Source organism: Leucoraja erinacea, chromosome 20 (assembly GCF_028641065.1).
Source record: "Leucoraja erinacea ecotype New England chromosome 20, Leri_hhj_1, whole genome shotgun sequence".
Lineage (NCBI taxonomy): Eukaryota > Metazoa > Chordata > Chondrichthyes > Rajiformes > Rajidae > Leucoraja > Leucoraja erinaceus.
The window spans coordinates 20,128,147-20,153,544 of NC_073396.1; the positions used below are offsets into that span (position 1 = coordinate 20,128,147).

The window sequence follows — 25,398 nt, forward strand, 5'->3', positions numbered from 1 at the left end:
AGCTCGTGCATGTTTAAGAAAGAACTGCAGATGCTGAAAAAAATGGAAGGTAGACAAAATGCTGGAGAAGTTCAGCTGGTGAGGCAGCATCTATGGAGCGAAGGATAAGGCGATGTTTCGGGTCGAGACCCTTCAGACTCATGCATGTTAATGAGTTTAAGGTCATGATGAACACCCTCCCAAGCACAACCAGGAGTCAATGTAATGAGCAGGAGGATATTGTAAGTGGAACCTCTCCATGTCAGCATTCACATCGCAACACTCTGGTCCGTTCTTCCATCACCACCAACTGCATCAACCGTGGAACAGCGGGACATGCAACACCCATCCTTCCACCTCTCACCATCCGGGACTCAAACACTCCTTCCAGATGAAGAAGTGATTCTTACCCTGCTTCTTATCTGGTGCCCTGCATTCAGCGCTCAGTGTGGGCTCCTGTACATTTGCTCAGACTTCCCGCTTCTGCAGAGTTTGATTTCCTCGCCTGATGCCGTCCTCGCTCTCCCTTCAGCACTCATGAACCCAGAGTAGACCCCCTGACTGGACGGCAATGGTAGAGAGAGCAGCCAGACCAGCAGGTCATGTACATTCTTCATGTATGTCCAGTCTTGATCTGTTAGACCTAGGTTTACCCCATTTGATGATGATGATATTTTATTGTCACATGTACCTTTGTACAGTGAAATTCTTTGTTTTGCATACAATCAAATAAAAACATGCTATAGATAAGCACAATCATAGACAAGTACAAATGTGCAACGATTGTGGCGTAATAGTCGACTTCACCGAGACAGTACACATGCCATGTTTCTGGTGCCCACAAGGTACTGATTGATTGAAAGATACAGTGCCCTTTGGCCCACTGAGTCCATGCCGACTATCCAGTTTACTCTAGTTCTATGTTATCCCATTTTCAAACACACTCACTCCACACGAGGGGCAATTTACAGAGACCAATTAACCTGCAACCCGCACGTCTTTGGGAAGTGCAAGGAAATCGGAGCACCCGATGGAAACCCATGCGGTCACAGGGAGAACATGCAAACTTCACACAGACAGCATCCAATGTCTGGAAAGGACCCAGGTCTTGCTGCTGCGAGGCAGCAGTTCTACCCGCTGTGCCATTGTGCCATACCACAGCTTGAGGTGTTTTCTCAGCGTGGAGACGGGGCTAGCACTCCAGAAGTCAGTTTTACCTATCCACCATTGACAAATGGACATCCTGCATGTATTTGGTAAGAATGTCAAGTAGGTTTATCTCTCGTGTCGGTTCATTCACTAGATGCTGGAAACTCAATCTGGAAGAAATGTCCTTTGAGAATCAGCCAGCTTAGTGCTGCTGCTGTGTGATGCTACTGTTGGAGGTCACTGAGGTCGGCCACTCAAACCATAGCCTGTGGCCTTCCGCCCCCTGGTTCATCAGCTGAGGGAGGATGGTAGGTGGTGAACAGAAGAAGCTTTCCTTCTCCGTGTACGGCCTGAAGCTCCAAGACATCATGGTGTGTGGAATCAATGTTGAAAGCTCCCAAGACCATACACCACTTAAAAAAACCCGTTGGAATAACTCAGGGCAGGCAACATCTCCGGAAGGCTTGGATAGACTACATTTCAGGTCAGAATCCTTCTTCAGACCCAAAACGATCCAAAACGTCATCTATCCATGTTCTACAGGGATGCTGTCTGACCCACTGAGTTACTCCAGCACTTGCGGCGTTTTTTTGGAAATCTTCGTCTGCATTTTCTTGTGTCTACATATACCACTGCGTTGGAGCGCCTGTCTGCCAGTGAGATTGAACTAACTGGGACTGTGACGGAGGAGTCTGAACAATACCTACAAGCTAAGATTCTGGTGTTGACTTTGTCAGGCTGTTGGATTTCCACACTGCTGGTTGGGCTTGGAAAATTGTTTAAACTCTGAGGGGGGAGTTCATAGCTGGATTATTTTTCCATCTGCTTTATTTCCCTCTACTGAAAACATGCCATTGCCTCTGCGTTCTCCACTGGGTCCAGCCAACCCATGGCTGGAATTTCAAATCCTCACCCAGTTCTGTGCATCTTTCCCGAGAAGCTCCAGCTGAACGTGATGCCTGACGCCCTTTAATGATCATGGACTCTCAGGAGTCGTACAGCAGTGAAACATGCCCTTCAGCCCACCTCATCCACGCCCCACCTAGCTGCCTCTCTGACTGGTCCAATTTGCCTCTCCTGTCCATCTAAACCTTTCCCATTCACAAACCTTTCTAAACGTCTGATAAACATTGTAGTGGTCCCTGCCTCAACTGTTTCTGGCAGCTACTTCTATAAACTCTCCACAATCTGTGTCAAACGTTTGGCCCGCATGTTCCCTTTAAATCTCGCCCCTCTCCTTAAACCTATGCCCTCTAGTCTTAGACTCCCTTGCCCTGGGGAAAAGACTTTGACCATCCATCTTGTGCATGTCCCTCATCATTTTATAAACCTTTGAGATCACCTCCCCCGCTTCCTTCACGCCCCGGAAAAAAATCTCTCCTTATGACTCAATATTTTCTACACTCTCAGGCTTAATCACATTTTTGGACTTTGCATTTTTCAACAGCTATCTGGGACACTTTATGAAAAATACCCTGCCTTGTGTTCTCCATATAATAACAATTGATATTCTCTAAAATATCAGGGTAAGAGCTGGCAGTGAGACTGTTATAACTGCAGAAGCGACAAATTGAGCGATGTTTCTCCTGGGATAGAGACAAGTCCTGGTCACCAACCTAGAACATTTCCTATTTCTCTCCCCACTGATGATACTCAGCCTTCTCAGAATTGTCCTCTTTTAACTTCAGAAACCAGACATCCACAGTATTTCACCTCGGAGGGTGATATGTCCTTGTTGTTGACATTCAAACACATCATGTTGAACATGATCATCATGCTGATCATCATGTTTACTCTCAAACTTAAATGTGTCATTTCTCCATTCAATACTGTGCCACTAGAAATTAAGGCATTACACACAGGGCTTAAATCCCAAGAAAACTTCCAACACCCCAGCAAGTCAGACGTAAAATTAAGTTGAAAAAAACGAAATATTTTATCAAACAAAATAAAGGCTCAAAACGTCTCAAAATGAGCTGCTTTTTCAAGGATAGAAGAAAGAATTTAGGCAACAGCCAAATTTAAAGGAACTTAAAAGAGGAGAGGTAATTATCCCAATGTCAACCCCAGGCTTACTCCAACTGCACACTGAGGAAGTTCAAATGAAGAATGTGAACTGAGCTGCCCATGAGGGAGAGATGTATGAGGAAACAATAGTGTTGTGTGATCCTGTGACACCAATGGATATCGCCGGGGCTGGAACAATACACCTATGAGGAACGACTGCATTAACTGGGGTAGCTTTCTTTGGAACACAACCGACTTAAATGTGGTGTATACAATTATGAGAGACCTAGGAATAATGAACAGAAGAGAACCTCAAGAAGACAAGATTTAAAGTAGTTAGACCTGAGAGGAGATAAGGAAAAGCGTTTCTACCTTGACCCTAAGCAAAGAACAATTGCCAGGTTCCCTTTGGCAGAATTTGTAGCCTTTTTTCAACGTTTGAAGTTTGTGCATTTTTCCAGAGTGACCATGGAAACAAATCTGAGAACAAGTTTGACCACACGGTAGAAGATGTAGAAGACCAACAGTATGAACATTGAATTCTCCAGTTTTGGGTCATCTCTGCCCTCCTCATCCCCCTCATCCCCACCACTGAACCCAGGCTGGCCTTGCACCTATCGCTCTCCTCCCCTCCCTCTCCACTTTCATTCCATAACAATTCGCACCTCATCAATCCTCTAGCTTCACGTCTCGCACCTATCTAAACTTTTGTGTTCCTCTCTCGCCTGTGTCCAACCACCTGCCTGTCAAAACCTTATAGCGCTATAAGATCTTTGGTCAAAACTCCTCCTCGCCTATGCTCACCTCTGACCTGCCACACGTTGTCCTGCCTCGCCACTCTTCCAACTTTCTTTCCTCTCACTCCTGCAATCAGTCTAAAGAGGGCTCCTGACCCAAAACGTCATCCTGCAATGTTCTCCAGGGATGCTGCCTGACCCGGTGAGTTACTCCAGCATTTTGTGTCATTTCTATCTTCAATCTGGTTTACAGGATGGCATCAATTCCATCAATGTGATTTCAGTTTTTGAGCAATCATTTGATATAAAGTGTAAAAACTCACCTTGCTGTGTGAAAGGCAGCAATCCTGCCTACCGGGGCAATGGGTCGCTCTGTGGACGTGAAGTGCAGTGTCCCCGCATATCTACAATTTTACAAAAAAAAGTTAATTAATTTACTTGCAACTTCAGTTTTATTGTTTATCTTCAGCTCCCATCCTAATGCTGAACACGGTGATGCAAGTTAAAGGAATGAAAATCAATTAAAAAAAGTTAAAGGAGTGCTCTTTCATAGTCTCAGCAGAATATTTCTTCACCAAATTCAGAAACGGCCTAAACCTTCCTTGAATTTTGTATTGAATTATGAACACATTTTTTAACACAAATGGTTTAATTTGTTCAAAACTGAGATGAAATAAACATCTCCCTGGATTGAATCATGCGACATAGAAACATCTCTTCATATGCACAGTTCTGCTCTGATTTATTTTGTGAAATTCTCATGCCTGTCAAGCGTTGTTGGTTCTGACTGAATTGAAACCAGTGGCCAATTTGAAACAACTCCTTCAGTTCACTGAATCCATGTTACCCATCATGCTCACACTTACACTAATCTCATTTGTTATTCTCCCAACCCTCCCATCAACACTCCACTCACCAAACCACATGTTTTAGGGATGGGGGGAAGAAATTCAGGGGGAACCCACACAGTCACAGGACGCATGTGCACGTTTTACAGTTGGCAGGGGAGGTTGGTAATTTGGACAGAATGTTTCAAGACACTTAAAGGACACGATAGAAGTATATAAAATTATGAGAGGCAGAGATTAGGTGGACAGTGAGAACCTTTTTCCCCAGGGTGGAAACATCAAAGACCAGAGGGAATAGCTTTAGAGCAGATGTTCCCAATCTTTTTCCATCCTGTTTACCCCTGGCAACTATAATAGCACATAACAATATTATTTCACTTATTTATGAACATCTAATGATGAACAGATACCAGAACCAAACACAGTCAGTCAATGAGAAACATTATGTACAAATCCATAATCAACACATTTACCCCCTGGGTATTTACCCCAGGTTGGGAACCCTTGCTTTAGGGGAAAGGGGCAAAGTTTAAAGGAGATGTGCGAGTTAAGTTTTTATTTACAGAGGATAGTGGGTGCCTAGAATACACTACCAGGGGTGGTGATAGAGGCGTTTAAGTGGATTCTAGATCGGCACTTGGATATGCTGGGAATGGAGGGATATGGATCATGTGCAGGCAGAGATTAGTTTATCTAGACATCATTTTCCCAAGATAGCATTGAAACCAGGCAACTCTCTGTGTGTGCTGGTCCAAGAAGTGGATCTGCAATTATTCATTACAATTGCTTTACTCTTTTATACAGTCGACATCTTGATTGTAATCTGTAGCGTTTTTCTGCTGACTGGATGGCATGCGACAAAATAGCTTCCCCCTGTACCTTGGTACACATGACAATAAACTAAACTAGACTCAAACTAAATTACATTTTCAGCATGTACTTTGGGCTGAATGGCCTGTTCATGTGCTGTACTGGCCTGTGACATCCATTTCCACTTACTGCAAATTCAAATCGGCTGCTGTTTTCAATTCAGTCAAAACTGACAGCCCTTGACAGGCATGAGAATTTCACAACATAAATTCAAGTGGCAGAACTATAAACTACTGCAGATAAAAACAGCGTTGTACCTATACTAACAAACCATTTATATCTAATGATACATTTTGGGAAAAATCAAGATGACATATTTTAGAAGAGAAAGTTAAAAAGATAAAAATTTGCTAAAATAACAACCACCGAGCAAAGATTACAAAATTATTCCTCTTCACAAACTAGTCATATTAAACTTCTGGTCAGATTTTTATTCATAGATTACATGGAGAGGGACAAAGAAGTAAGGGAAAGGATTAGGGATTGATTGGCTCCAGTTTGGACAGTAAAATGATCAACGAATGAGCCAGGGCAGAAAATATGTTTAAAAAAAAACCCCATGCCACATTTTCTCCATCTTGCCATGTCCACACTATGTTTCATACAAGAAGCGTTGATGCACAGAGAATGCAGTTCTGCACAGACACTGCTCTCAAACCTATTCTCTGGCTTGCTTGGCTGAGTTAAAGTTAAATTGGCTGCAGATACAAAGTTGCTTCTATTCAGATGATGTGTGTGAGTGAAGAAAGGAAAAGTGAAGGGAGCGTCATAGTCACACAGCATGGGAACAGGCCCTTCGGCCCAACTCATCCATGCTGACCAAGATGCCCCATCTAACTTTGCCCCATATCCCTCTAGGCCTTTCCTATCCATGTACTTGTCCAAGTCTCCATTTCGTTATAATACCTGCCTCAACTACCTCCTCTTGCAGCTACCTCCTCATTGCCTGTCCCCACCTGCCCCCTCAGGTTCCTATTAAATCTTGTCTCTCTTACCGTAACCCTATGTTCTCTTGTTTTTGACCCGACCCCCCCCCCCAGGTAAAAAAACTCTGTGCATTCACCCAATCTATTCCCCTCAGAGGGATAGATGAATTGAAAGATATAGCATGGATACAAGAAATACAAAAAATGTATATGGATGTTGGAAATTAAAACAAAATGTAGAAAATGCAGGAAACACTAATCAAGTGAGTCTGCACCACAGGTCCTACCTGGCTGGCTAAGAATTTAACTCCCCCTTTAATACACAACTTTACATTTCCTTTCTTTTTGTGCCAGTGTAGAAAGAAAGCTTTCATCAATTTACAAGAGTGTAGGATCCCAACTTGACTAAATGCTGTTCAACCAGCAGCTTATTGGATTTTGTCATGGAGAGGTAGAGCAGGACAGTCGTTACAAAACGGTTCCAGCTCACGTTATACACGGAGATTGAACAATACTGACAACAATCTCATCAACCCAATCAAACACAACAGCAAGAGCACAAATGTCCCACACACCAGTCATCACCATTATTTGTTTAACATATTAATTTGGTGGGTATTTAATTCAAGAAAAGAAGAGAAATTGATGCATTTTGACCTGGGGACAATTAAACGTGGACCTAGGAAAGTTTCTCAAATGAGATGAAAGGCTTTGGTTGTTTCCATACAAGCTGGCGATGGAGATGCACCTTCTCTCGATGCCCAGCTCATTTATCCCCGACAGGAAAGGAAAGCCAGGGGAAACTTTTATCTGAATGAACAGGAAGCACATTATCAGCTACACCCACTCCAGTTCGAGCCAGTCCTGAAGAATTCCTAAAGTAAACTTGGGTTTGCAAATACTCTAAATAACCTTGCTCTTGATGTACTCACTTCCTGTTAATTTGTATAAAGATCACTGTGGTAATCGTGGTTGGAGGAATATAATCTCCCCCTCCCTCCCCCACCACCTTCACCATCCCACACTGGGATTCCCAAATTAATGTGCAACTTTCCACTGTGGACACCAGCTTACCAGGAAACAGATTGTCTACCCAGACATCCTGTTATGAACCTTGAGAATCAAAGGAAGAAAAATACAAGATAGACACAAAATGCTGGAGTAACTCAGCGGGACAGGCAGCATCTTTGGAGAGGAGGAATGGGTGACGTTTCGGGTCGAGACCCTTCTTTGGACTGATTTTCAGCCTGAGGATGGGTCTCGATCCAAAACGTCACCCATTCTTTCTCTCCAGAGATGCTGCCTGTCCCGCTAAATGACTCCAGCATTTTGTGTTTTATCTTTGTTTTAAACCAGCATCTGCAGTTCCTTCCTACACAAAGGAAAATTTAATCCTATCACACCGACCTTGTTAATACACGAGTTGACCAGCCAGAGGCTTCTTTATAAGGGTTCCTGGGTAATTCAGTACACTCACAGTACATGACATATGCAATCTACCTGATGCGTAAAGCATATAATTGTACTCAAAGTGCCGGAGAAACCTAGCAGGTCGGGCAGCATCCGTGTAGGCAACAATTCAGGTTGGGATCCTTCTGCAGACTGATTCAATGTGAAACAGATGCTGCCTGACCCGCTGAGTTCCTCTGGCACTTTGTGTTTTGCTCAAGATTTCAGCATCTGCAGTTCATTGTGTCTTCACAAAACCATACATAATTGGTGCATCTTATTTAACAACAAAAGACTAAGCTGTGCTCATCATCTCTTGCTAAGTTTAAAATGTCATCAGGTAATTCAAGCCTATCACTTGACAATTTTTCATCACATTGCCATGATCTTTCCTTTCACTGTGATTTTCATGTAAGGTTATCACCACATAAGGCTGTACTAACAGATGGTACGTTTGTCATTAGTTTAACATTAGTCATTGCTCAGTCATCACTACTTTTTACCAAGGGAGTGTGTTAATTAAAACCGGTTTGTAAGATATCAGTCCCAGTTTACAAGACTCATACAAAAAGCAAGTGCCCTCGACCGACATCACATATTGTACTGCGTATTACAAAAACTTCCAAAATCCCAATGGGCCTCAAATAAATCAACAGGAATAGCTTTTGTACTCTACCATGTGGGGGGAAAAAAGTTCAAAAATATTCCACTGAGGCACAGCAGAGAAAACAGGACTACAGCAGAGAATGTGACACACATCAAGAAACATACAGAGCCTAGATCTTAAAAAAAAAAGGCATGAAGTTACAGAGAAGGAACATCAGATTTATATCATTGTTTGCAATGGGACGACGGGACCTCAGCGGGACAGGCAGCATCTGAGGTGGAAAATGAACAGTTGGGACCCTTCCTCTTATTCTGCAGTTTCAGTCACATCAAAAATATTTTCTGACGACGAGTCCTTCATGCAGAGTTCTGTTGTGAAACTAACTGAGAATAGAATAAAGAAAGTGCAACTTTCAGGCACTCTGGATACAGAATGAATAGTGTGCTGCTTATTAATCCTTGCTCAGGGTAAAATTACCCATGACACTTCCAAACTTAGTAAAAATGGACGTGCATTCCATCAGAGCTGATATTCCAATCATTTTGGCATATTTTTTGCATTTAAGATACCACCTCTGTATATTGCACTGCAGAATTAATCATACTGCATCCTTGGAAGCAACAACCCCCCATAAGCAGTATATTGATTTCAGAACACTTCGCCACAGGAAGGGTTCCCCTGCTACAGATAAGAATGGCTGTACTTGGGGTTTTGTAAACAAGTAATTCTTTTACAGATACAGCACGGAATCTGGCCCTTTGGACCACCAAGTCCACGTTGATCATCATCAGACTAGCTCTGTGTTATTCCACTTTATCATCCACTCCCACTACACACCAGGCGCAATTTACAGAGGCCAATTAACCTACAAACCCACACATCGTTGGTATGTGGGAGGAAACTGGAGCACGTGGAGGATACAGAGAGTCCAGATGGGGAAAAATAAAAACAATATGTTCTCGTCCCTCTGGCAGCAGCAGCGGACCGTTACACAGGGACAAGGCACGGTGCCACCGCAGTGAACACTTTAGGTGACAATTGCGCTGCAACCAATCTCCAACCAGGAACACGGATATTGAACCAAGCGCTGAGGGTGGCATAGTCTGAAGAGTCAGCACATCCACCTGCACAGGGAGCAGTCCCATACACTGTGACACCTAACCATTACGTTTGTCGAATAGACCGCTACAGCAGCACCTCACTGTTTGGCAAAGATAGTAGTGTTGCATCACTCCCATTTGCCTCAACACCCTTCACATTCCAACAATCTTCCCCAATCGCAATCTCAGGAGCACTGTGAGGGCGGACACTGTGTGTGGGGGGGGGGGGGGGGGGGGGAGTTTGAACACTGTGTTGAGGGCGGACACGGTGGGGGGGGGGGGGGGGGTGGGGGGGGGAATTGCACACTGTGTTGGGGGGGGGGGGGGGGGGAGGGGGCAGATCCCGGAGAGGGGGGTGCAGACACTGCGGGGGGGGGGGGGGGGGAGGACACTGGGGGGGATCTTGCGCACCTTTACCAAATCTCAGATCCCTATCTAAATCCCAAGCTTGTGGGATCTGATTTATTGTCGAAACTCCTCATTCTTGGAATCATTCTACCAAATCCTTTTTGCACCCTCTCTTGGACTTACCTGTCCTTCCTTATGCTCAATTACTAGTACTCCAATCGTGGCCTACCCCACGCTTGACACCGCAGTTGTTGAAGTCTATGGCTCTGTTTATTTACCCCAGGATGCCATATGCTCCAGTAATCATTTGCTCAGTAAAGCACTGTGTTCTCCATAATGCTCATTATCCTGTTTCTGGCAAAATGTTGTGCTTTACACTTCTAAATTTCATCCGCATTTTCTGGCAGCCTATATTTTTTCACAGAATAAACACGGAAAGACAATAAAGAATTTGGCCTGGTTCTTGAGGGTGTAGATGAAGACAGGAAGCTGGAACAAGAGATGTGCAGACATCTTTGAAAGTGCCAGCAGTTTTATTTTTATTTATTAGCTGGTTATTTTTCCTGAATTAATGAGAGAGTGGTAATAATATTTGAACATCTCCAGTCTGAGGAAGAGATCTGACTTGAAGCGTCGCCTATTCATTTCTTCCAGAGATGTTACCTGACCCGCTGAGTTACTTTGTGTTCTATTCACGATTCTAGCATCTGCAGCTCCTTGTGTTGCCACAATATCATCAGATATTCTTCTCTGAGGAATAGCAGCAAACAAATGGATATTTTGCGGCGGGGAGAGTGATTATGATCCAGAACTCTTTGCGTGTTAAGGGCCTGTTCAACTTACGCGATTTATTCGGCGACTGCCGCCACCCGTCATAGACGCAGCAGGTGGCCGACATGTTGCGGGGTGACGCCTGTATGGTCGTGAACAGTCGCCCAAAGAGTCATTACTTTTTCTGGTCGCCACCGGATTTTCAACATATTGAAAATGTTCAGCCACTTGCTGCAACTATGACGGGTGCCGGCAAGTCACCGAAAAAAATTGCGTAAGTGGGACAGGCCCTTTAGGGTGGACGAAACCAAGTAATTCAGGGTTTTCTGAAAGGAGTTGTATAGGCATTTGAGGGAGAATAATTTCCAGGGCCTTCAGGTAGAATTGTACCCGAGTAAGCTAGAATTCTTTAAGAACATTAAGGTTAGTAATGGTAGTTTATATATCATGGATGATTTCCCTGTATTACTGCTTCAGAATACCCAGCTCCAGCGTACAAATTCAAAATGATGTCGCAAAACTGTTGAAGATTTTGCCCGTTCAATACACCTCCACCATTGGGAGTCTTGCTAGGAAGAGGTCTTTTAAAAATAATTGTTGGCTGGTAGAGCAGGGACAAAGAATTCAAGACATGGATAATCCCAGGGTGTAACCAGGTGGTGCAATCATTTGTTCTGCCCTTTGCTGACCTCCCAGTCTTCTACGCAAGACTGGTTCTTGAAGATATTACATCAATTGGACTTTGTTTTACAGCTTCCATTTAAAGAAACAAGTTACCAAAAGCTCCTGGCAGTCAAATAATTGATTATGTTTCCAGTAGGCGGTGGAATTATCACAGAAGACATTTCATGGCAGTCAGAGGAACAAAGTGAAGCAGCGTGCTTGCAGGTCATTCTTACATTACACTGGCCACGATGACTATCCTTGAACCCAGAGGAGACGCGCTGAGTGATTTTAATGAAGCGCAGGTTTTTGCTGCAGTAATACGAGGAAATCATCCAAATGTATAATCCACAATCACTCATTTTCAGTTCTTAAACAATCAAGTTCATTCTGGCTTTCCAGGGTGCAATCCTATAGCCCTGGAAATTATTTTCCCTCTAATGCCTGTACAATTCCTTTCTCCGCATGCTCTCTGAGGAGTCAGAGGAACATTTTAGCATATACCTCAGCACTTTACAGTCAGAACACACTTTCAGAGCAGTCTCAATTGCAATTGTTACACAACAAGAGTAAATAATGTAGGGTTGTGAAGTTTCACCCTGCCAAAAGACACAGAGAGCTCTAATGACACTGCCGACTTGGGGCTGTTGAATATCCCGCGGTCTAGGCATAAGCTCAGGGGCGACCGCGCCTTTGCGGTTGCAGCCCCTAGACTGTGGAACAGCATCCCTTTTCCCATCAGAACTGCCCCCTCCATCGACTCCTTTAAGACAAGACTAAAGGCTTATCTATACTCCCAAGCCTTTCCTGACGTCCTCTGAGTGAGGCTACATGTATATATGTATGTAGTTTGTTTTGTTGTGCTATTCTTATAACAAATGTAAAGCACTTTGGCCAACGAGAGTTGTTTTTTAAATGTGCTATATAAATAAATGTGACCCGACTCGACTTGACACAAAAACTGGAACAATATTACTTTAATTCAGAACATTTTAAAATAGGAACTAGAAAGAATACACATGCACCAAGAAGCATTTGCAAGTACACGGGGAAACGCGCGCACCATTAATAAATGTGGTGATCGCATCTGCCAGATACGATCACCACATTTATTAATGGTGAGTGCGTTCCCCCGTGTACTTGCAAATGCTTCTTGGTGCATGTGTGTTCTTTCTAGTTAATTACGTCATTTGATTTTATTCTATCAGTTCATCCCTTTACCTGTCCGCCTCTATAGCCTGGTTTTATCTCAATCAGATGCCCTCGAGGTTACAGATGTGCGCATTGTGTCGACCACTTCAGAAGAGCGATTATTAACGGATATCAGCAGGGAAACATTACAAGTGTGGGAAAATTCCTCCAAATGTGTAGCTGGAGAATTTTGTGCCAGGTCTGGACATATGAATTATCGAAAATATGGTGGGTGAGTTGTGGCTGACAGTAATAGTGCAGTAAAGGGACATCACTGCTCAGACCGGCCCTTCGCACATCAGCTCAATTACAAACACTTACTCGGATGATTTAAGTTAGAGGTTGAAAGAAATTTCAAAAGAATCCAGGCAATCCTGCCTACAGTTTCAATATCCTATTAACCTTCTGCAAAGGAACTTCACGCAGTCATACAATCATGCAGCACAGAAACAGGCCTTTCTGCCCGACTCGTCCATGTCAACCAAGATGCCCCATCCAAGCCAGTCTCAAATGTCCATGCTGGCCCATATCCCTCTAGACGTTTACTATCCAGGAACCTGTCCAATTGTCTTTTAAATGTTGACACAAGAAACTGCAGATGCTGAAATCTTGAGCAAAACACAAAGTACTGGAGGAATTTAGCAGGTCAGGCAGCATCTGTGGAGGGAATGAACAGGTGATATTTTGGGTCAAAACTGTCCTGAAATGTCACCTGTTCATTCCCTCCAGATACTGCCTGACCTGCAGTTACTCCAGCACTTTGTGTTTGGTCTTTTAAATGTTTTTAAAGAGCCTGCCTTAATTGCCTCCTCTAGCAACTCATTCCATATACCCACCACCCTGTGTGAAAAAGCTGTCCCTCTGACACCATCCATGTTTTTGTCAACAGCCAAGGCTTCACCAGCCCTTCCTTCAGCTGCTAACTGTGCTGGGATCTGGTGTCACAGATGCCAGCAGCCCTTGCACACATCAGTGACATGTCATGTTGGCACAATATTGAACCAGGAGCTTTGCAGCCAAATCCTTCTCTGCTCTCACCCTGCTGGCAGCTGGGCAGCAGCAGCTGGAGTCCGTGTTAACGTTCTGTCCCTTGTTGCAGTACTCCCACCCCCTTGGTCGCATGTCCCAGCCCACCCCCAGCCCACTGCACCAGCTCACAACAGACCAGAGACCAGTGGTGAGTGTGAATTATTTCTGCTCTGCAGTCTTCACCACTATTTCTTTTCATTGTATCCACAGCAACATAGCCCACTCTATGTATCTCAAACTATCCACAAAATTCCTGCTGTACGCGCTATTAGAGAGTTCCAAAACAATCCGTTCAACCCAATTCAGATTTAAAGAAGTAGGCACAAGGAATTTGAGATGCTGGAATCTTGAGTAAAACACAAAGTGCTGGAGGAACTCACCAGGTTAGGCAGCATCGGTGGAGCAAAGGCAACACTGCCAAAGGGTGGTGGTGGAGGCGCATACGATGGCGACATTTAAGAGGCTTTTAGGTAGGCACATTGATATGCAGGGGATGGAGGGAAATGAATCACGTGCAGGTAGAGGATATTAATTTGCTTTGACATCATATTCAGCATAGATAGTGGGCCGAAGGGCCTGTTCTTGTGCTGTATTCTAGAAAAAAAGCTGGACAGGGTTACAACGCGTATCAACTCAAATCCAGCTGAACAGCACAGCTGGCTTAAGGAGCTGTGTCGGCACTTTCACTTTCTCGTCGAGCAATTACACAGCTACAACCAGAGGCCACAATAATGGGAAAATGCTGCTGACAAATCTCCTTGGCTTCAAACACTAGTTACCCTGGGATTTGTGAAACCAGATCCCAGCAGAATTAGCAACTGGTGGAAAACTGGCTGTTGACAAAAAAAGACAACAAGTAAAGTTCCTTTGCAGAAGCGGTATCGGATATTGAAACCATACAGAGGAACAAAAGTATTATTAAATCTATTAAAACTCTGAAATACACTCCGTCTGGTTTGGTAATCCCGAGGCTTAATCCAATGTGACATTGTATCTCTATAAATTTCCATACCTAGGCTTTTAATCAAACTAATGTCAAAGACTTGAGGGCATTAAACCCGTCCCACGGTACGAGTTCATTCCAAGAGTACTCCCGAGTTTGCCCCGATTCGAACTCAGGGATCTACGGTAATGGCCACTCGTCAGTACTCGGGGCTCTCGTAGAAATTTTTCATCATGTTGAAAAATCTTCACGAGTCTTCCCGTGCTTACCTGCTGTTAGCGAGTCTTCCCGAGTACCTGCCGTTAGCGCTAAGAGACGTCCCCGAGCTCCGACGTACCCGCTACGTTCATTCGCCGTGCTTACCACCAGTTTGATTTTTTTAAAACACGGGAGAGCTCTTGGAATGAACTCGTACCGTGGGACAGGGCTATAACTTTAAGGTGAGATGGGCAGTTTAGGAAGATGTGCAGGGTGGTGGTGGGTGCCTGCAATGCTCTGGCAGCGATGGCAATGGACGCTGATACAATAGTGGTGTTTAAGAGGCTTTTAGATAGGCACATGGAAATGTGGGGAATGGAAGGATACGGATCACTTGCAGACCGAGGAGATTAGTTTGACTTGGCATCATGTTCAGCACAGACATTGTGTGTCGAAGGGCCTGTTCCTTTGCTGTACTTTATATGTTCTTAAAATCCAACAAATACCAAGCAAGAGTACAAGATGGAAATGATGACTTAATAAAACTGGCACTGAGACACAGGAAGATGTTGGGTGGAGTACCTCATGGCTCAGAGATTACACAACCGTTGTTTCTAATCAAAATCTTGCTAGATTGCTACTAACGCTAAAATAGGGAGAACAGGATGGACAGAGGCCTTTAGTGAATGGCACTGGGATTCACAATCGTTCAACAATAGAGAGACAAATTGAGGAGTGAAATGTAATCCTCATGCAGTGAATACTTTGCAATTAATTTTTTTTTTTTTAAAGCAACATGTCTACAGGAAAGACCAGAAAGTGTACAGGCCCGTGATGCTGCTACAGATAAGCTCTTCATCGTCTCTGTACCTCACCGTACTTGCGCATACGACAATAAACCCACAACGTCACTTGATAAAAATCATATTGTCCCAAGGAATTTGCAGTCCATAAGCACGCTTATCATGGAATGAAGGCCAATAGAATGTGAAGAAATGTAAGAAAATTTGTGGCAACAGAGTACATATTTTACAACCCACTGCTACCGACATGTCATCTCAGTCACCGTGCTTCAAAAGGGCACAAATACATTACAATGATTCAAAGGAGATAAATATGACTTACTTTAAACGTACAGAAACACTGCCAGAGGAATGGTTTGAAAAACAAGCTCCTTAGGACTGACTAAGTACCAATTGAACCAAGGACATTTGGTTCATTTGGTACCTTGGTCCTTCCAAGGAGCTTAAGTTCAATAACTAGGGGGAAACCAATGTAAGCAAGAGTCACGAGGAAGTATAGACATTGGAATCTTAAGCAAAACACAAAGTGCTGGAGGAACTCAGCGGGTCAAGCAGCATCTGAGAAGGGAATGGACAGGCAACATCTCGGGTCTAGACCCAGATTCCAGTGGAAAGGGAAATGCAGCGGTATCCTGACCCAAAACAGTGTCTGTCCATTCCTTCCACAGATGCTGCCTAACCAGTTGAGTTCCTCCAACACGTTGTTTAAGAAGGAATTGCAGATGCTGGAAAATCGAAGGTAGACAAAAATGCTAGAGAAACTCAGCGGGTGAGGCAGCATCTATGAAGCGAAGGAAATAGGCAACGTTTTGGGTCGAAACCCTTCTTCAGACCCTCCAGTTCATCCAACACGTTGTGTTTGATCAATTTAAGCAATATAATTTAAACATATTCTGCTAGCAAACGAAAACCCAACCAGTTCACTACCAGCCTGGGAAAGTTGAACAGCCAAGGAGAGAACTTCAGCAGCTGAATGGCCTCAGTCTGCAGAAGGGTCCGAATCAAAACATCACCTATCCATGTCCTCTAGAGTTGCTGTCTAACCCACTGAGTTACTCCAGCACTTAGTAGCCTTTTCTGGTCTTGTCCTACCCTGGATGGTACTTGCCATACAGACGGCAGCTATTAACACGGAGTACTCCACTACCTCTCCCTGATGGGCAGTGAGTGCTGGCCTTATCCACTGACCAAGAATAAACCTTTTTTACTACAACTGGCAAGAACACATGCTCACTCTTTCATGACAGCGTTGACTTGGAATGCAGAAGTTAGAATATTATTTCCATTAAACGAAAGCTCAAGAAATGTTCACAGGCAGCATTGGGATTACCAAACCATATGGAGAATCATTTCACAACAGCTGGGTTGAAGGGATTTTGGTTGCAAACAAGACACCTGTCGGCTCAGAAAGCTTTATCAAAAGCACTTCTCTTCAGGCAGTGAACAACTACACAATTGCTCAAATTCCTTCTCCTGTCTAAAAGAATCATTTAAGAAAATCACACAAAGTGCTGGCATGACCTAAGACAAGATCCAATTTTTAAATTTGAAAATAACATTATTTAATATTAGTGTTTCACAGCGGGGTGTTATGTATTTTCTCTGTGGGAGCTCTCTGCAGATATGACATTGCCAAGGTGGACCATAAAGATCTAGTGTTTCCTGCCCGAACTTCACATCACGTTGGTAGCTGTCAAAGAGAAATAAGATCCTGCAGAAAGGAATCATCTTCTTTCTACCAATGGTGGCACAGTGGGGCAGCTTGTAGAGCTCCTGCCTTAAAGCGCCAGGGGCACAGGTTCGATCCTGAACTCGGGTGCTGTCGACATGGAGTTTGCATTTTCTTCCCATGTCTGTCAGGGTTTTCACCAAGTTCTCCAGTTTCATCCCACATCCCAAACATGTGTGGCTTTGTGGGTTAATTGGCTTCTGTAAAATTGTCCCTAGTGTGTGGGGAGTGGTTGCAAAAGTGGGATAACATAGAAGTAGTGTGAACGGGTGATCGATGGCCGGCATTGACTCAATGGACCGAAGGGGCTGCTTCCATGCTGTATCTCCAAACTATATCAGCAGCAAATATAGGTCAGTAAATAAACAAATAGCAGCATCCAAGTCTCTGGAAGTCTCTCCAATTCCAGAATAGAAACCCGTGTTCTATTTCAACAAAAACATTGCCTTGCTTTGCAAAATCAAGAGAAAAGAAATGCACTTCAATCCAGGAATCCAGCAGTCAAGCAGCTAGGCTGCAATGCACACTAAAGAACAGCAGAATCTTTGGAATATTTCCTCGATTGGATTAAACTGACGAAAGCCCCACACTCTTACACACCAAACAGCCCCCAGAGACATTCAAACTTCCTGCTCTATTTGCTCATTAACAGTTTTAAAACCCCAAGCCACATTCAGGTGCAACATCTCCGGAGGCTGTGCACGATTCAAGGCGCTTGGAGAGAGGGACAACGCTACAGACAGAGAAAACAATCAATAATACCACGCTGCCTTCCACCCTGGAGAGGCTTCGAAATAGATTCATGCCAGGAGCCTAGATGTCCTGATCCCAAACTCCACTAATTACAGGCAGAAATCAGCATGAAGGCAACAACAATCACCGATCAATGGGACAGCAGAAGGTGATTCTTTACAGACAACATGGTTATAATTGAGACCTGAACAAAATACAAAGTGCTGGAGGAACTCAGTGAGTCAGGCAGCATTTGTGGAGGGAATGGACACAATGTTTCAGGTCGGGAGCCTCTTCAGACGCAAGCATCAACTGTCCATTCCCTCCACAGCCTGACCCATTGAGTTCCTCCAGCACTTTGTGTTTTAATCAAGATTCCAGCATCTGCAGTTCCTCGTGTCTCTATAATTTATATCTATTTGACATAGAATGCATCTTTGAATGTAGAAGAGGTAATTCATTGTCTCGGCATGCATATTTTGAACAAAACGCCATTTATGGAAGCTACGAGAGGTAGATTCAACCATTTATCAGTAGAAAGTTGTCCACCAGGACTCAGCAAGCACATTTGATAGGAAGAGGATGAATCAGTACATGCAATGGTCACGTGTGCAGAACGTTTTATGCTGAACGTTACCTTTAGAATCGAACACTCCACTGACACTTGGTGCTCTTGCCCTTAGAAACCCAATCTCTGCATTATCCTTCTCCAATGATTGGTCGATAGAAAGATACAGCATGGAAACAGGCCCTTCAGCCCACCGAGTCCATGCTGATCATCGATCACCTGTTCACAATAGTTTCATTTTATCCTACTTTCTCATCCACTCCCTAAACACAAGGGACAATTTACAGAGGCCAATTAACCTACAAACCCACACTTCTTGAGGATGTGGGAGGAAATCGGAGCACCTGGAGGAAACCCATGCAGTCAAAGTTAGAACGTGCAAACTCCGGAGAGCACCCGAGGTCAGGACTGAAGCCAGGTCTCTGGCGCCGTGAGGTAGCATCTCTACCCACTGTGCCACTATGCTGTCACGTATTTTCTCCTCTTTCTCCAGATGGAGAGAAAAGAAAAACTAGTCGCAGGACAGGAGGAGAAAGGGAGAAAATAAGAAAGTGCGATGTTGTTTCTACGAGAAACAGCACCAAGTCTCAGTGGAGTCGTGGGTGGACTCGCTCTCCCCTCTGCTATCCTCATCCCCAGATCACACAAAGCACGAGGTGGGACTGCCACAGGTACAAAGCCCCAATTTACTGATGCAAGCAATAATTGGCCAGCTGGGATTTATCCTGGACGTTAAAAGAAAAACTTGGTATACACACTGTGACCAGCAAAGATGATCATCTTCCTGCCTGTATTTTTGTACACAGAACATAGTAAAATACAGCACAGGAACAGGCCCTTTGGCCAACAATGTTTGTGCCAAACATGATGCCAAGTTAAATTAATCTTACCTGCCTACACTTGATCTATATTCCAACATTGCCTGTATATCCATGTGTCTACCTAAAAGCCTTTTAAACACCATTGCCATATTTTCCTTCACCCACCAGCCCTGTCAGCACCTGCCAGACATCCTCCACCTTCTGTGTAAAAAGACTTGTCCCTCACAGCTCCTGTAAACTTTGCTCCACTTAAAAAAAGCCCTGCCCTCCTGGTCTTAGAAATTTCCACTCTGGGAAAAAGTTTCTGACTGTCTACGTTATCTATGCCTCTCATAGCATCGTATACTTTAGACTTTAGAGATACAGCGCAGTAACAGGCCTTTTGCCCACCGAGTCCAGGCCAACAGCAATCATCCTGTACACTAACACCATCCTACACCCACAAAGATCATGTCTGGTAACTTACCAGAAGGGGAAACTTTGCAAATGAGAGAGAAGATTAAAGGAAAAAGGTCCGGGCAGGAGAGTTAATTTACAAAGTTGTAGGAAACTCACTTTATGATTAATTCCCTCATTACAAGATTTAGATTAAAAAGGTTTGAAATGCTATTGCTAACACAGCTAGGAATTAAAATATAATTACTTATCCTCTTGAAAAGTTCAGGATATAATTCTCGTACAGCAGCGCAGGACCAATCTTTAACACCTTGCTGCCATTATTAACAAGCAAATGTTGCACACAAAAAATCAGATCCGTGAGCTCTGGAATCTGAATAAATAGCTCACTGTTGCTCTTTGATAGGAGCCCAAATTTGTTTAATGAACAGGCTCTCACAAGAAATTCCATGGAAGCCTTGGAGAAAACCATCTCATTCCAGGAGGTTCCTCACAACCAACCCCACTGAACTCACCAGCTGAAGGGCTTCCCAGTCTAAATGTTTACTGGCACTTTTGCACAACTTCGGGAGTAAGATACACAAACACTCTTCGTGCAAACCAAGAGGAAATAATAGTTTGGTGATCCTTTCAGTTTTTTAAAACTATATAAATTGTAATCCATTTATATTTAAAACTCGAGGTTAATGCAAAATTGAAGTATCATCAAACTCCAAGGAGCACAGATGCTGGAATCTTGAATAAAACACAAGGTTCTGGAGTAACTCAGTGGGTCAGGCAACATCTAGGGAGGGAATGGACAGGCAACATTTTGGGTCAGGTCTCAAGAAGGCTCCTGACCTGAAATCGAGTGAAGAAGGGTCCCGACCCAAAACCTTGCCTATCCATTCCATCCAGAGATGCTGCCTGACGAAATGCATTTCGTTGTCTCTGTACTGTACACTGACAATGACAATGACAATTAAAATTGAATCTGAAATTGAATCTGAATCTGACCCGCTGGGTTCCTCCAGCACTGTGTATTTTACCAAGAAGATACACGCCGTTTCACCGTTCAGACACAATACACATAGCCGGGATTGAAGTTATTTTTAATACAATATTAAATATGGGTTTGAGATGCTTTGCTTCTTTCTTTAACGAGGTAACACTGATATTTACTTTCAAAAGGAAGAAGTGATTTGTAGCTCCAAAGTATTACTCACCTTACAGAACAGTTCTGTCTGGCAAATCCAATCAAAACATAAATAAATAAAGTGGCAATGTTGTTAGTAGAGAATGAGAAATTAGATCTATAAAAACAAACAAGTAGAAAAGAACAAACAGACTTGGCACAGAGAGGTTAAGAAAGGATGATTTTTTTGTTTGCAATGGTAGACTAACAAGGCACGTTTATCTCTCATCCCCATTCCCCTTTTATTCCCCCATCTTTCCCCTCCCACTCCCCCCCCCCCCCCCCCCCCCCCCTACCCCCACCCCACCACAACCCTTCCTCTGGCTTCACATTTCACTCTTCCTCCCCGTACCCGACATCCTTTTATCTCCTTTTCACCTTTAACCTTTGTCACTTACTCCGCCCATCTCCCCCTACCCCCCTCACCTGTAGCCACCTATCACTTGCCAAGCTTGGCCCACTCCCACCTCTCTTTTCCAGCTTTGTTTCCCCCTCCTCCTCTCCATCAAACTGAAGAAGGGTCCCGACCCAAAACACAGTCTGTCCATTCCCTCCACAGATGCCACTTGGCCCGCTGATTTCCTCCAGCACCTTGTGCTTTGCTCAAGATTCCAGCATCTGCAGTCTCTTGTATCTGCATGTGAATGTAGTCCCTGCCTTTCACTCTCCCCTCCCTGAAATGCTGGGAGAGATTATGAGTTACGAGGGGAGAGACAGGCGCCCCCCACTGTGAGCAGCTGACAGGGACGGTGCATCTTGACAGCACGAGCAGCAGGTGAGAAATGTCACTGGGCTGCTGCACAGAGTCCAGCTGTGTTCATTCATGCCATGATTTAGTTCAAACATTCCTCCTTCTGATGACTAAATCCCAATTACAATCCACAAAAGATGAGCAAGGTCACACCATTTTGAGCCGGCACAGCGGAAGAGTGGAGGGGAAACCAAACAAGTGATACATCCCCAGTATGAGCTTTTGCAACTGTATGCCATAGGTCAGAGTCTGAAAAATCAAATACCATCTTCCCTTCCCTGCAATCAACAAACGATGTAATTAAAATGAAGCTTGAAAATAGTGAGAAGAAAATGCACATTCAAACAGAAACCAAAAGCGCAAGAGATGATGTCAGCAGTTTGGAGTTACCATTCCAGCCGAGTTTGACAGCGGAGTAGACACAAGCAACTTGATGCTGGTTTATTTAAAAAAAGGCACAAAGTGCTGGAGTAATTCAGCAGGTCAGACAGCATCTCTGGAGAACTTGGATAAGTGACCCGCTCCATGTGCTCCCGAAATGCTGTCTGACCCGCTGAATTGCTCAGTCGAATGAAAGATCCGAAGCTGAAACATTGTCCATCCACGTTCTCCAGAGATGCTACCTGACCCGCTGAGTTACTCCAGCACTTTGTGTCAGAGTTTGACACTAGATCTGTCACAATGGACTTACTCCACTCATCCATCTATCACACCACCCTCACCTACATCCACCGTCAGTTGAGGATATGGACAAGTGATGCTTTGTGTCAGGGCCCTTTTTCAGATTAAGTAAGGGTGGAAACACCACCTATCCATGCCCTCTAGAGATGGTGCCTGATCTGCTGAGTATTTATTTATAAACCAGTACCTGCAGTTCCTATAATCTCCAAATTGCACTTGCCAGGTTTTGCCCCTCCCCCACTCTTTTCCAGCTTCCCCCACCTCCCCCTATTAAAATCAGTCTGAAAAAGGGTCCCGACTTGAAATGTCACCTATCCATTTCCCTCCACAAATGCTGCCTGACCCGCTGAATCACGCCAAACCTTGGCGTTTTGCTCAAGATTCCAGCATCTGCAGTTCCTCGTGTCTGCATTTTGTCAAATGGAGGTTGGGGATAAACCACGCTGTCTAGGTAATGAGCTTTCTTCAACATTCATGAGCAAGAATTCCACTCTCGCATCATTAATATCTTGCACAGGATAACACTCAGCAACAATGATACTTAATGTCATTCCAAACAGGTACAAACAGGTACCTAGTGGTCTTGTGCTGTCCCCGTGAGGATTTCATGTTTTATTTCTAAACTCTGCTCATTTTTTATTTAAAATTGAGATGAAGGCAGGGCTCGTACACATTAACGAGAAGTTAGTCACAATCTTTCATCTCTCCCCTTGATTATCGGGAAATAAATCATAAACTCATGAACAAATCCGAGATTGAAGACGGCTTCAAGGGTTTAATCTAATTGCAAAATTTTGTTTTAACAAAAAACGTTGCTTTTTATCCTGCAGGGCTAAGACACTGCTGTCCTTCAAAAGGCAGCAGTGACTGTATCAGCTAAAGCTTGTGCCAGGGCAATACTGTTAGATAAGAAATGCAATAATAAAAAAAAAATTTATACCGGAGACTTAGTCAGAGGGGGAGAGAAACAGAATCACAGAAAAAGACATCATAACTAATTCAAAAGGTCATCACAATAATGTTTTCAAATGAATTAATTCTCTCGACAGCCTGTGCAATGGAATTACTTGTACCTTGGCAAGCGGCACATTCTGATACATTTCTTACTACACTAAAATCAATCAGTTCCGTTGAAAGAAAAACATATAACATTGAACTGCCTGAAATATGTCGTGAAACTGTAAATTATAGCTTTGAAAAGAAAATTATGTTTTCCCATTCTAGAATGATAAGCGTGCCAAAGTAAAAAGAAGAACAACACATTTTGCCTCCGTTTTAATTGAAAGACTCAAGACTATTTTTCTTTAGTAATTTACTGGAACCATTTCACCGACAGTGTGTGTGGAACCCTGCATTTTGTGTTCATTATGTGAGCTGAGATTCCTGGCATCCTCTCATTACTCTTCCACTTAGCCACTCCACCCACAGCCTCCCTCTCTCTCTCTCTCTCTCTCTCTCCCCTGGACCAGATCCAAGAAATTAATGACCGGGACCTCCGATCAATGTTTTACTCCAGATAAATCCAACGCCACAGTAGATCACTTGCAGTCGCCAGTGAAATTCCCAATCATTTTCAGGGATCAGCACTGCTTTCAGACGGTTTGCTTCTGCCCAGCTCCCATTACATCTCCAAAAGAAAAGGCAATAAATTGGCTCTGCTGATGACTTAGTAACGAGACACAAGGCCAGAAGCCAAGGCTGATTCACCCTCCCCATATCCCTATCCACCTACCATCCACAACGAGGGAGGTTTTTTAAGTAATGCCCTGCTTGGTTTTCAACGGCAAGATCAGCACTGCTGCCCCGTCCTCGCCTTCGAACGGAAGCAGTTACACATTTCAGGGAGCCATCAGTTATAGGCAAAATGGGCAATTAAGAAAGGCAATTCATGTTCTAGGAGAAGAATTAGGCTATATAGTCCATCAAGTCTACTCCGCCATTCAATCATGGCAGATCTGTCTTTCCCTCTCAACCCAATTCTACTACCTTCGCCACATAACCCGACACCCCAACTAATCAAAAACCTGTCAATCTCCGCCTTAAAAATATCCATTGACTTGGCCTCCACAGCCTTCCGTGACAATGAATTCCACAGATTCACCACCCTCTGACTAAAGAAATTCCTCCTCATCTCCTTCCTAAAGGAACACCCTGCTGTGGGTCTGGAGATGTTGCAACCTGCCCCAGTAAGGATGGCAGATACCTTCCCTCAGGGTCATCAATAACTGTGATAGCAGCAAGCAGGAGAAAGCTGGCAACGCACCCTCATGCTGGGAAAAGGTCCCGACCCAAAACCTTGCCTGTCCATTCCCTCCCCTGATGCTGCAGTCCTACAGCACCTTGTGTGTGTGAAAGCTTTGCAACATAGAAACATAGAAATTAGGTGCAGGAGTAGGCCATTCAGCCCTTCGAGCCTGCACCGCCATTCAATATGATCGTGGCTGATCATCCAACTCAGTATCCCGTACCTGCCTTCTCTCCATACCCCCTGATCCCCTTAGCCACAAGGGCCACATCTAACTCCCTCTTAAATATAGCCAATGAACTGGCCTCAACTACCCTCTGTGGCAGAGAGTTCCAGAGATTCACCACTCTCTGTGTGAAAAAAGTTCTTCTCATCTCGGTTTTAAAGGATTTCCCCCTTATCCTTAAGCTGTGACCCCTTGTCCTAGACTTCCCTAACATCGGGAACAATCTTCTGCATCTAGCCTGTCCAACCCCTTAAGAATTTTGTAAGTTTCTATAAGATCCCCTCTCAATCTTCTAAATTCTAGAGAGTATAAACCAAGTCTATCCAGTCTTTCTTCATAAGACAGTCCTGACATCCCAGGAATCAGTCTGGTGAACCGTCTCTGCACTCCCTCTATGGCAATAATGTCCTTCCTCGGATTTGGAGACCAAAACTGTACGCAATACTCCAGGTGTGGT

At 44.0% G+C, this 25,398-nt stretch overlaps 1 protein-coding gene across 1 annotated transcript in view; it reads right to left on the bottom strand.

The window, feature by feature from the left end:
- The window catches only part of LOC129707117 (calpain-15-like), a 142,987-nt gene that overhangs the window by 111,825 nt on the left and 5,764 nt on the right, over nt 1–25,398 (bottom strand). The window contains exon 2 of the mRNA XM_055651907.1: nt 4,196–4,276. Within this exon, the coding sequence (XP_055507882.1) occupies nt 4,196–4,276 (81 nt within the window). The remainder of the gene's footprint in view (nt 1–4,195; nt 4,277–25,398) is intronic.